The sequence below is a fragment of the Piliocolobus tephrosceles genome, chromosome 12 (genome assembly GCF_002776525.5).
Source record: "Piliocolobus tephrosceles isolate RC106 chromosome 12, ASM277652v3, whole genome shotgun sequence".
In the NCBI taxonomy this organism is placed as follows: Eukaryota; Metazoa; Chordata; class Mammalia; order Primates; family Cercopithecidae; genus Piliocolobus; species Piliocolobus tephrosceles.
The window spans coordinates 115,440,100-115,453,728 of record NC_045445.1 but is presented as its reverse complement, the minus strand read 5'-3'; the positions used below and the strand labels follow the sequence as shown (position 1 = coordinate 115,453,728).

General features: G+C 38.1%; 1 protein-coding gene across 1 annotated transcript in view; it reads right to left on the bottom strand.

Annotated features, from left to right (window-relative positions):
* Nucleotides 1–13,629, bottom strand: part of DMD (dystrophin) — a 2,292,995-nt gene that overhangs the window by 1,524,746 nt on the left and 754,620 nt on the right. Inside the window, 1 exon segment of the mRNA XM_026451980.1 lies at nucleotides 9,602–9,721. Coding sequence (XP_026307765.1) covers nucleotides 9,602–9,721 — 120 coding nt within the window.

Here is a 13,629-nt window from a genome sequence, read left to right as displayed (position 1 = left end):
AAATTAACACTAATAAATAAAAATTAAAGTTCAAAAAAAAAAAAGAAAGTAATTTTAAGAATCATGCTTTTTAAATCTGAAGTTCTCTATAGAATGAGGGAGAATTATGTTTCTACTGGGTAAGACTGGGCAGCATTTCCTTTTATTTTCTTGCACTCCACCTGTATTGGAGGGGACATTGGAGGTCATCAAGTCTAACTTCCCACTCAGTATGTCATCCCTTTAAAAACATACTTGAATGAGAGATTCTGGTTTGTGCTAAATATTATTAACGAAGAACAGCTTGCCACTTCCCACAACTCTTATCCCACTGTAAGAAGACTCTGGGGTGATGATAATAACAGTAACTATTATTATTATTGCTTACTATATTTCAGTGATTTTTAAATGCTTTCGCTTCTCAACTACCCTTTTACCCTTTACAGATATCCCATAATGTAGGTTCTAATACAATCCTCGTATTAAAGATGGAGAAACTAAAGCCAAGAATGGTTAATTGGCTTGCCCAAAGGTATACTGTAGATAAGGAACAGAGCAGGAAGGGTCTATTTCGTAGAGTTTCTCCTAATTGCCTTACAACAAAAAGCTCCCTCTTTTAAGTCAAAAGTTCTTTCTTGGAATTATATCCAACCATCTGCTCATAGGTTCATTCAGTTATCTAACAAGAGTTACTGATTCCTTATATCTGAGAATGCATGCAAGAATGTGTAAGACAGATCTCATGGAACTCAGATTCTAATAAAAGAGTAAAGCACAGTAGTATTAACTGCAAAAGTGTATGACAGGTACACAAACGGGCATAGTTATTATACAGACATGGTACAAAGAGGGAGTAGTCATCACTAGGTAAAGTGGCCAAGTTCATGGAGGAAAACTTGAAATGAGTTTTCTATACATAGATGAAATCATCAAAGCAGATCTTGTGAAGCAGAGTCGTCTGTTTAAACCAGGAGGTATGTGCAAAGAGGTGGTAACATACAGGGTATCAGAAACAGCTTGCATGAATCAAACGCAGGTTGAGGGACATAAAGCAGGTAACATGAGACAAGTCTAGAGAGAAGGGTAGGAGTCAGGTAATCAAATACCCTGTAGACCAAATATCAGAATCTGTAGAGGATGGAAAGTGACTCAGGATTTTAAGCAAAGGAGAAATGATTAAATGGGTTCTTGGGAACCCACACTGACTTCAATATGGAGACTGGACAGAAGAGCAGTAAGACTAAAGGCAAGGACTTTGGGAGTTTATGCTATGGCCTTTACCTTGAGAAATGTTGACAGGAACAAAGATGAAATAATACATACAAGATATGGTTAAGAAATATGTTGACACTGCATGCAAAAGGCTCACAAGGGAAAGGACAGGGATGAATTTGGGATGACTCCAGGTTTCTGGTACAGGTGTCATGATAAATGCTAGTGCAATAACAAAAGTAAGAAATTCAGTAAGGAAAGCAGGTTTAACGGAAGGCAATGTACAATGAGTTAAGTTTCATTTTGTTGAGTTTGAAATGTTGTTTGGACTTCAAGGATACATCCTGAAGATAATTAGAAGAAAATGGACTCAGGAAAGATCTGGGCAGAAGACATCCAGAGTTACCAACTTCTGTTTGTTTCTGATATTATGACATTTTGAAAAAAAAAAAAATACAGAGAAAGTGCCTTCCTTTTTCACGACAATAGTGCTCATGTGCCATTTCTCTCTGATTAGTTATTTTTTAATTAAATAATCACCCCTTCTACAAGTATTCTTCACAGGATGCTCCCATCTGAGAAAATTCAGCTAAGATAGAGTACCAATCGTGGGCCTAAAATATAGTGTATTCAAACCAGTCAGCATATTAGTTCTTATAATCTAGACACTATATCATAGTCTGTGATTGCATTAACTAAGAACCTGTATCATCCTTCTTAATATCAAGCTTGTTTCAAAGTAAGCATGTGCACTCTTTCTCATATGTGCTTATGTTTATGTATATGTACATATACATATACACATATGTACATATACACATGTACAAAGATATACATATGTGTATATATACAAATGTAGTGATGTATACAAATTTAACTATACATTTATACATATATTCATATATAGACACAATTACATGTGTTTTATACACTTACATTTGTATATATTTACATTTATATCTATAGATGGGAAGTCAGACCCTTTTTATCTCAAACTAATTCAATTATTTATACTACTCATGTTTTTAAAAAGCAGCAACATTTCAAACTATAAACATGATTTTTCTGACTTAAAAGATTAGGATGTAACATTTGTATATGATATTCTAATTCCTGAGGACATAGCTATAAACCTTCTAAGTTAATATGGGAGGGAAAATATTTCATTAACCACCCCTACAGGGGCACACTTTACACAGAGCCCCAGCTAAACCCTCAAATGGCTTCCTTCCTCAGAATTTTCTGACACTGCAGGTTGAATAAAGGTGTATAATCATTTTCAGTCAAATGCTCTAGCACGTAAGTCAGATACTAGGAAGGAATATATTAAAACACAGACTCATCCACCAACCCTCATAGGGAAAGAAAGACTCACCTTACCAATAAACATATCACGGGGAGGCTTCACTAAAACCTTTAGGAAAATCAAAATACCTTATATTCAGTCCATTCCAATGGATCAGCCAATTTAATAAGTCTAACAAAATAATTTGTCTTAACACCACAAAGTATTTCTACAAACTGTTTCATGTCGTCCGACATAAAGTTGGTTTTCATAACTCGATTTTAGCCAATGTAGTTTAGTTCTTAGAAAACTATCTCATCTGCAAAGTTATTCCTTCAGGCAATAAACATGTTTATTAACTTCATGAGATGAGTGAGAAACTATACCAGTGTGCCTGGCCTTATGTTTAATAATCTGATCCAAAATTATGTTTTCCAGGTTTTTGTTCTTGAAAATAGAATACTTGTTGTGATGGTTAATATTATGGGTCAACTTCACTGAATCGAGGGATGCCTAGATTGCTGATGAAGTATTGTTTCTTCTGGGTGTGTCTGTGAGGGTGTAGCGAAGGAAGCCTGACATGTGGACCAGTGAACCTGGAGATGAAGACCCACCCTCAATGTGGCTGGGCACCACCCAATCAGCTGCCAGTTAGACTGAATAAAGCCAAGAGAAGAGGAATAAAGTAGCTTGCTTGGTAAGTTCACTCTCTTCCTGTGCCTTGCAGGGCAGATGGCTTCCTCTCCTCCTGCCCTTGGACATCAGACTCCAGGATCTTCAGTCTTTGGACTTGGGGACTTGTACTAGAGATCTCCCAGGGGCTCTCGGGCCTTTGACCTCAGACTGAGAGCTGCACTGTCAACTTCTCTGGTTTTGAGGCTTTTGGACTTGGACTGCACCAGGCTACTAGGTTCTCTCTTTTCCCAGCTTGCAGATGGTGTATCATGGGACTTCATCTTGTAATCATGTGAGCCAATTCTCCATGATAAACCCCTAAACATATGTTTTACATATACATATACACATCTATCCATCCATCCAGTTGGCTCTGTCCCTCTGGAGAACCCTAATACACCCTGTCTTTATACATTCTTTACAATTTTTTTTTTTTTTAGGAAAATCAAAATACAGTATGATAGTCTTGCTACGTTGCCCAGGCTAATCTTTGAACTTCGGGGCTCAAGCAATCTTACCTCTCCAGCCTCTCAAAGTGCTGGGATTACAGGTGTGAGCTACTGCACCTGGCCTCATTCTTTTCATATACTGTTAATTCTCCAAAACGTTAGGCAGTAACTTCAATATTAAAGTCTTTTAACAAAATAATTCAAAAGGCTTTTATATGGTCAGAAATTCTCCTGGTTCTACGACCATACAGACTTTCAATACATCTATAGTTGGCTCTCAACTTTTAACTTGTACAGAATAACATATCTAAAAATAGGGATTGAACGACTTTGCTTTTTCTCTGGAAGATATTTTCATTAGCGCATCTTCTATAAGCTATGGGCTTAACCATGTTTCTGGTTCTTTCTTTGTTAGAAACAGTTATCTCCCTAGAACAAAAGGCCTTCTTTATGTTCTTTTTACAGTCTTTTTTCATGCAGATGTTTTAAAACCATGCTCTCCTGATTTACCATTTATCCATTCTAGAAACTCTACCCACCTCCCACCAATTTCCCTTATGATGGCAGCAGCAGCCTGTATGGAGCAGCTGCTGCAAAGATGCCAGCAGCAGCAAGGGAGGCGTGGCCAGGGCTGTGCACTTTGTGGAGCCACCAAGGGCCAGGAACAGGCAGGAGCCCTGTTCCCTACTCAGTTGTCAGGGTGGGACCCCATGCTGCTCTCAGGTGCAGCTGCAGCCACCCAGCCACAGCTCTGGACCTGGGCATTCCTGTGCTCTTGGGGGGCTGGGAAGCCCCCCTACCTCCACATGCTCAGAATGTCTGATCCCACAACCTGGCATCTCCTCGCTCCCTGCACTGGCTCCTGGGAGAAGCAAAGTTGCGGCCGAGCCTGGGTGTTGTCGCAATCTAGTTATGTGTGTACTCGGGACAGTGCTGGCATGCCAGCCCCCTGCTGCCTCGGGCCCTTTTGGACTTTGGGCACTGATAAGCATGAGAGAGAGGCTGAGTGGGAACTGAGGGTAGCTCGGTGTGGGCCTGCAGGTACCCCTTGGCATAAACTGCCTGGGCTCCATGGATGGCATGTTGATGGTGGCAGGAAGCAGACTGGCTCCTGGGAAGAAAGGGGCAGGTCCAAGGAGAAACCCCTCCTTCAAGCCAGGAATGGCCTGCAGCCTGGGGGCTGGACTGCCAGTTCTGGGTGGAGTTTGTGGCCCAGATTGAGAACTTATGGTGCTTTTCTGGGCCTATCCATGGGTGTCCATGGACCAATACGCATATACCTCCTCCCTTCTGAGCCCATAAAAATCCCGGACTCCGACAAACTTAGACATTGGGACTACCAGCTGCAGGAAGGAGCTACCTACTTTGGGTCTCCTTCACTCTTCAGGATGACCTGCCTGCATAAAGGAGCCACCCACCATGGGTCTCCTCTCTGCTGAGAGCTGGACACTACCTAGGATGATCTGCCTGTGGAACGGAGCTACCCACCATGGGTCTCCTGAGAACTGTTCTCTCGCTCAATGAAGCTCCTCTCCACCTTGCTTACCCTCCAGTTGTCCGTGTACCTCATTCTTCCTGGATGTGGGACAAGAACTCAGGACCTGCTGAATGGCAGGACAAAAGAGCTGTAACACAAACAGGGCTGAGACATGCCCCCTGCTCACCATGTTGTGGGCAATGAGAAAGAGAGAAGAGCCATGGCCCTTTGCAGAGCCCAGACCTTGGGGCTCCTCAAGCCAGGGCTGTGACATGCTATAACACCCTCTTTGGGGCTCTGTGGTTCCTTGTGTCTCTGAGCTTTCAGGTGCCACCACATTTCCCCTGTCCAGACATCGGTTCCTGCAGCAGATGCTACATGTGGTACATTTGGTCCAGCCACAGCTTCACATGGAGGCTGCCACCTGTACTGGCACCTGGAGCTGCCTTCCACTGCATCTGGCATGCTTGGCTGTGCACAGTGACCAGGCCCTGTGCTTGCTTGCTCACATACTTCTTGCTGCTCTGTGCCTGGCTTGCCCTTGGCAGGCATGGGATCTGGGCTAGTAGTGCAAGCCAAGCACAGCCTGCCAGGCTGAGTGTGTGGAAGGAGCCCAGTGGGCACAAGCAAAACCCAGGCAGAGAGGCTGCCTGCCACAGAGGTTTCTGGCTGGCAAAGTGACATCCAAGAATCCCACGACACTTACATGCACACTTTATCCATGTTCCTCCAATCTATTATTGAGATCTTTGCTTAAACATCACTTTCCTCAGCAATCATCTATTGCCTTCAAACTTCAGTTTAAGTCAGAATAATTTCCTATCACAAAAGCTTATTTACTGCCTTTATAAATAAGTTGCATCCACTCTTTAACATTTGCTCATTTTAAAAAATACTTTATTAATGTCTATTTTCTATATTGGATTGCATGTACCAAGAGAGCAGTTCCCATACCTACCTGCCTATCATAGTGACCATGGATGACAAAGAATTAGCATTCTGTTTCAATGAGGGAGCCTGAGATATGGTCACCATTGTTCCAGAGTTCCGAGGAAGGCAGTAGGCTCTCAAATCACCCATCCCAACCAGGGTAGATAGTGACAAATTATCTTTTTTTCACTGTCTTACCTGGTTACCCAACACAATCCCTGGGACACGGTAAGAACATAACAAGTACTTGTTGAAAAAAATTAAAATGGGATGTGGAATGCTTAGAAAGAGATGTGGTAATGACCTCTAAGACTGAAGACTATATAAATGACCAATTTTAGTTATTAAATTTAGTTTATAAAAATATTTCTTAATAAAATTAGTTCACTGGCATCGCTGCCTACAAAACAGACTCTCTAGGCACTGACATCCTGGAAGCCTCTAAAGTTAAGGACAAGATTCTAACCTGTGGTACCATTGTTGAGGGACAAGCTGAACCTTTGAGAAAGAGAATCTAATTATCAGAGAATGCACTTTTCAGAATATTACACTTCATAAGCTATGTCATCTTTCAGAATCTCTAAGCACATATGTCTGACTTTTCTTCAAACCTTTTCCAAAGAAGACTCTAAAAGTATTTTAAAGTTAGAGAAATCCTAACATATCATCATAATAGAATTCACAGAATAAATCAATACATGCAGATATATTCTATTAGAAGTATTCTTAGAGTTCTAACTCAGAGTGTTAAGTATGTATCTCTCTTCCTTATTGGACTTCCCTTCCTAGTTTCCCCCATCTGTACCTCTTTACTAAAGACAGCTGGCTATCCTCTTTGAGCCTCTGGATGGCATTTCAACAGAATTGTAGCACAATGGATGAAGGCATTGTGGTGATGTGGGATGCCACGGAGAAGGAAGAGAAGGTGTGGGATGGGCACTCAACACTAATAAGTTTTGAGGAATAAGTTATGGATAGCCAGACCCTGCTCTAGTAAAAAGCCAGCTAAAATCCTTCTCTGATTCCTGATGATTGTTTTTATTTTAGGGGATCCGTATACCTGTTTCCCTTTCCTGTAATTTTTCTAATTACTTCTACCAGAATCCCTCTCAGTCCAGTATGAAACATATTCTAGTCCATAATCCCTGAAGTTACCCTAGAATTATCACATACCCAGGGTATTTGTTTTAAATTTATGTTTTTTTTTATGTTTTTATACTTTATCGATCTTTTAATACTTTATGATTTCTCCTTACTCCTCCTTCTCTACCATCTTCTCTTCCTCCTCTTCTTGCTTTTAAAAATTAAACTAGGTAAGACAAGATTGTATGATTTGCAAAGAACCTAAGAAAGAATCATCTGTTTCAAAGTCAAATGAAAGCAGAGCATTCCAGGACAATTCCAGCCAATGGTTAAATAAGGTATAGAATTCAAGCATGGATTCCTTTCAAGCATGGATTCCTTTGGGACTGAGGGAACTGATAGGATGGAGAAAGAAAGAAAAAGTTATAGCAAGGGCTTTCTTTCCACTTGATTCCTATTAATGCTGCCCTTTTAAACACTAGTCTAGATTATCTTAAAGTCATATGACACTAAAGAGTTATTTAGAGGCAAAATGAAAACATCAAATGAGGAAAAGAGATTGAAGAGAAAAGAGGAGGCTGGAAGGCAGTAGCCATTAAGGAGGTATGCAATCACGGACAAATGCAGATAGAGTTTATGCAAATTAGTGATACTCAATACATGTACCGATATTTAGTAGCTGTCTTTGGGCCAAAGAAATAAAGGCAGAAAATAAGGTGAAAACGAAAGCAAGTAAGAAAACGAATATAGAAGAGTTTAGGCCCACCACACAACCATCTGTGAGTTCTGTGGACTGTTTTTCAAGATGCCTTAACCACACAAGCATCACCTTGGATGAATTATATTGAAAAGTTATTTGCACTGGGTCAGCTAATGATGAAATGGGTGCTTTGAATTGTTATTTTAAATGGAAATACTCTATGCCTTAGAACAATGTCTGCGTTTAAGTATTTTTTGAACCAGGAATCTCCCTTCAACCCCTGCTTCCCAGCCTTATTTAATATTAATTGAAAATTTCTGGTAAATACTGAATATTAGATTTTTACCCATCTGCAATTAGTTACTATTGTATCAGAATTATGGAATTCTTTAAAGCACAGCACTTTAGCTTATTATTACGAGTGTGTGTGTGTGTGTATATATAATATAAAGGATCATATATTTGATAATATATATCAAATCTAAAGTTTTTTAGATCCCTGAAATTTCACTGAAACATAAGCAATTAACATGGATCACCAGTATATATGAAAATGAAAAATATATGAAATGCTCTGTTCTAGCCACGTCCAGCCTATTTGGTCAAAAGATTTTCCCTGTGTCATTTAATGATGGAGAATGAGATAACATTGTTAGAGATTAGCAGTCTAAAGTAGTAACCTGAGGAAATGACATTTCACTGGAATAAAAAAAAAACACACTTTACACAAAAAGAGAAGAAAGCAGAGATAAGGCTTTAAGAAAGTGTGTTATAGATTAGGTAGGAGAAACTATGTTTACTACTACTTTGGGCTGATAAGCCATTTAAACCCACATTGATTGGATTCTTGGACATATCACTTTTACTTTTGTCACAAAGGAAAGGCAGGCATTTGGTGGTCAGAATGAGTGCATCAAATATAATCTATAATTATATAAAACAATAAATTAATGTGTTTTCCCTTAATATTGATATTCTGGTATATGTGTACAAACCCCATTGAAACTTTTTTACAGTAGAGGTTTATTTTTCTACAATAAATATCACAAATATATATATATACACACACACACACACACACATTCACAATTGTATAATTATTCAAAATAATAAATTGTTATATTTTCCCTAATGCTGATGTTTTGGTACACGTATATATATCGATCGATTTTTTTTTTTTTTTTTTTTTTTACAGTGCAACTTTATTGTTCCCCATTTGGAAGAAAATACAAAAATATTAAAATATCTACACATCATCTTTTGTTAAAATGTACTGGATGTGTTTCTAAAAGCATAACTACTACAACTCAGGTAGGAGGAGGGCTTAAAAGGCTAAATATCTACTTCAACCAGAATCCCATGACTTAAATGCTCTGCTATACTCTTATAAAGACTACAACTGAAGGCTTCCCGGAATAAATATAGTGAAAGCATTCAATGTTTCATTATTTAATTAAATGTAGTTCTTCTTGTTTTTTATCTTTGTCCTCTTTTAGACTGTAGGCTTGAAGAGGACATAAATATTAAACAGCATGCCTCAGACTAGTTATCTAATATATGTGATTCAATATAATTTAAAAAATGGATATCCATTTATGTTTCCCCTAGTCCAGGAAACTCATGTAAACAAATAGTATACAATGAATGAAATGGTAATGTGCACAAATAGACAATAATTTGAATTATTTTTAACAAACATATTGTATTCTAAGTATTTTAATATATAAATTGCATTCTAAATTTTTAAAATACTTTTCAAGGTATAGTTCTTTTAAAGGACATATTTAGTTAGCTAAACAAAATAATCTGACCTTAAGTTGCTCTTCCAAAGCAGCAGTTGCGTGATCTCCACTAGATTCATCAACGACCACCACCATGTGAGTGAGAGAATTGACCCTGACTTGTTCTTGTTCCAGATCTTCTTGAAGCACCTGAAAGATAAAATGTTGTAAAATAAATTAAAATAATAGTCTTACATGTATGTTGAAATCATTTGTTCTCAAATGGTGAAATTTATTTCTGCTACATCTCAGGTAATCCTATTTTTTATTAAACTAGAAACATTCCAAGCAATTTTCTGCTATGATGCTCAGCAAAATTTATATGTTTCTATTGTCAATTTAACTGGAAAGTATATAAAGAAGACAAATGTTAAGAAAGGTACTGTAGGATGTTCTGCTTCTAGTCCCACCCCCTTTCTCCTTTTCAATACTTTTCTCCAGAAACTATCAGCACTTCTGTCATTTTCAGGCTCTTCTTCTCTACTGAAGTTCTCCATTACCATAAAAATAAAACAAACTCTTGATCAAACAAACCTGTCCTGCTGCTATCCTACTATGTGTTCCTCTTCACTGAAAAGAAAAAAAGTTTCCTACAGTTACTGTCTCCATATATTTATCTTACTATTGACTTTGCCCACTATCCCATTGAAATAACTTTTGTAAAGGACACTATCAACTTTCATGTCCTAAATTCAATAACCATTTGTTATAGCATCTTACTTGACATGTTGATTACTAACCTAATTGGCCATTCCTGCATTCTTGACACCCTCTCTTGATCACCCTCCTAACTATGTGCTACTTTTTTTTCTATATTTTGGAGACGGAGTCTCACTCTGTCACCGAGGCTGGAACGCAAATGGCGTGATCTCGGCTCACTGCAACCTCCACCTACCAGGTTCAAGGGATCCTCCTGCCTCAGCCTCCCGAGTAGCTGAGATTACAGGTGCACACCACCACACCCAGCTAATTTTTTGTATTTTCAGTAGAGACAGGATTTCTCCACATTGGCCAGGCTGCTCTCAAACTCCCGACCTCAGGTGATTCACCCACCTCAACCTCCCAAAGTGCTGGGATTACAGATGTGAGCCACTGCACCTGGCCTATATGCTATTTTTTAGCTCCTTTACTGGTTCTCTCTCTTCTGCTCCAACTACAAATCAGATGTCACCCATATTTATAAAAACCAATAGATTCCTATCATACTAAGAAAGAAAATTTAACTTCTTTACCTGAAATTCTTATATGATCTAGCACCTGCCTACCTCACCAATCTGACTGTACACCATTCTTGCCTTCACACTGTTTCAGAACAACTTGCTTCCTCTCTCTTCCAAAAATGTGTCAAGCTGTTCCCTCTACCGGGATTGCTTTTCCTCCAGATCTTTAAATCATCTCTTTATCATTTAGGACTCAATGTAAGTGTCACCTACCCAGAGCAGCTTTTCATGAGGAAGCTATCCAATGTTCCTCCCTAGTAATTCACTATTTCTGTCTTTTTTAAAATCATAGCACTGTCACTACTCAATAATTTCTTATATATCAGTTAGTCCTTTTGTCTCTACTTAACCATCATATGCAATCCACTAGAACAGGGTCGCCCTCTGTCCTTCTCACTATGTATTACAAGCAAATAAAGATCAATGAACATTTGTCAGATAAATGGTGCCATGTGGGGGTTTGGGGAAAACATGCACAGATGAGTTTGTTCCTTCCTGATTGCACAAAGATTACAACATAGTAGGAAGAATTAGTGATTTTTAGTGTAGTCACAATTACACTAACCTCAACAGAAAATAACCACTTGGTCTCAACTGAACCCTGGGATAAAACCAGCCTAATTCACATCTTGGTTTTCTAACTTAACAAATGTGGCTCTGGAAAAATCATTTCCCCCTATTAAGTGAGGCTGTCACAAAATAGTATTTCCAATCTTTTCAGAAACATGATGTACAATTATTTTGTAATGATGAACAGGGGTAAACACAGGAATAAATTAGGGGTAAACGAAGGAGGCTGCTCCAGAACCAAGATATCTTGCTTGGGTGCTCCAGATCCCTTAAGACTTTACCCTGTTACACTAATTATTATTGGGATTTCTCTGAATAGCTATTTGAGACTTCTAGCCAACTAGTTTGCTTCTTAGAACATTTTGTTATCTAACACAAGAGTGGAGAAACAAGTTTGGGACATTTCCTGTTACTTTCTGGCAAACATGCTGTCCCTACTTGCAAAACAACAGTGCTTAGCACCATCAGTCTAGCTCTTAGGTATTCAAACTCTATGGCAGGTGGAAGGGAACTTATTAGGATGGCTGAATCATAATCTCAAATGCATGAGCATTTTTATCCTAGGCTTCATATTTTCCAAGCCTCAACATTTTAGAACACTATAAAATCACTTCTTTTTACTTCGTCTCTCTAGATTTTCACATATTTTCAAGTGAAGCAATTTAGAATAAAATGACTATGCATCTATTTTGTGTGTGGAATCTATACTGCCTATCACGCCTTTGACATTCCAGAGCTTATAATGGTTAATAAAACTCTTTCTGCCATGAGGCCAAAAATGGAAACATTAAAATTCAGAGTTGTCCTTGACAGTCATGTTGAGTCTGTGTTTTCTGAGTTACATAAGACAGGACTGGGAACATTTTAAATGTGTCAGCCAGGAATGTTTCAAATAATAATTAAAATGATAATTTGGTGGCCAATGTATCATAAGTTGGTTTTCTGAATTTAGCAAATTCTTTTCTGTCCTTCTCTATGAGTATATACAATTACATATATTACAAAATTACGAGTAAATAACGCCAAAGTTTTCATTTTTACATGTAAATTGCTTTTTCACAATTTTAATATATTTTAGTTAAGAAATGTAAGAAAAACACTGTTTGATCCATGGAATGAATCCAACTCATATTGAGCCTTTTTTAAAGCATATGTGATCAAACGTACTATTTTCTCCACTACTTAGTTGTTCTGATTTTGTTTCATTTTTCTATTTGTTTTATAATCGAAATGGCATTCTTGCCATATTGATCAAGGGTTTATATTTTATGCTTGGAAGAAGCGCTAACACAAAGTACCACTAAAGCAAGTTGTGAGATGACAGCATTAAAACCAAACACAAGAACCGTCCGGACTTACGGCGAGTAGAAGGAAACAAAGGAGCAGGGAAAGGCTCTCTACAGTGACTAAGAATGTTGAAGAATCCAGAGAAATGGAGTAGATCTGCATAAGCTGAATTTGATTTAATGTTATTTCCAGTATCTCTTCTCCTCTACGACTTTTTAAAATTATATCTCTTCTTTCTCAGCTAATCAGGAATTAAACTAAAAAAGGTTAAACTGACTTTTTTGAACACACTAAATAGCTATAAGACAAAAGCTATAGTAAAACTGTAAGCGTATCTCCTATTTTCTCAGACTTCAAATGCAAAATAAATATTAGTGAATATCACACCATTAGCTAATCTCCTTAATATCAGCAAAATACAGATTATAAACTAACCAACGTCCAGGGTTTTTTTTGTTTGTTTTTTTGTGTGTGTGTTTTGTTTGTTTTTTTTACACTGCTTCTCACAAGTAGCAGAAATGCCAAACATACAAAGCTGGAGTTAAAAAGTTCAATTGTTCTGCCAACGTAGGAATCCATGAATAAAGGCCTTGATCACTGGAGTAAAGAATGCCTCCCTGCTTCTCTAGTTGGAAAGACATGGATTCTCAAGAGCATTTTAAAAAAATACAGCAAACTGATGGGTCCTGACTGTTCACCCAGTTTGCCAGTCTGTTTCTTTTAATTGGAGCATTTAGTCCATTTACATTTAAGGTTAATATTGTTATGTGTGAACTTGATCCTGCCATTATGATATTAACTGGTTATTTTGCTCGTTAGTTGATGCAGTTTCTTCCTAGCCTCGATGGTCTTTACATTTTGGCATGTTTTTGCAATGGCTGGTACTGGTTGTTCCTTTCCATGTTTAGTACTTCCTTCAGGGTCTCTTGTAACGCAGGCCTGGTGGTGACAAAATCTCTAAGCATTTGCTTATCTGTAAAG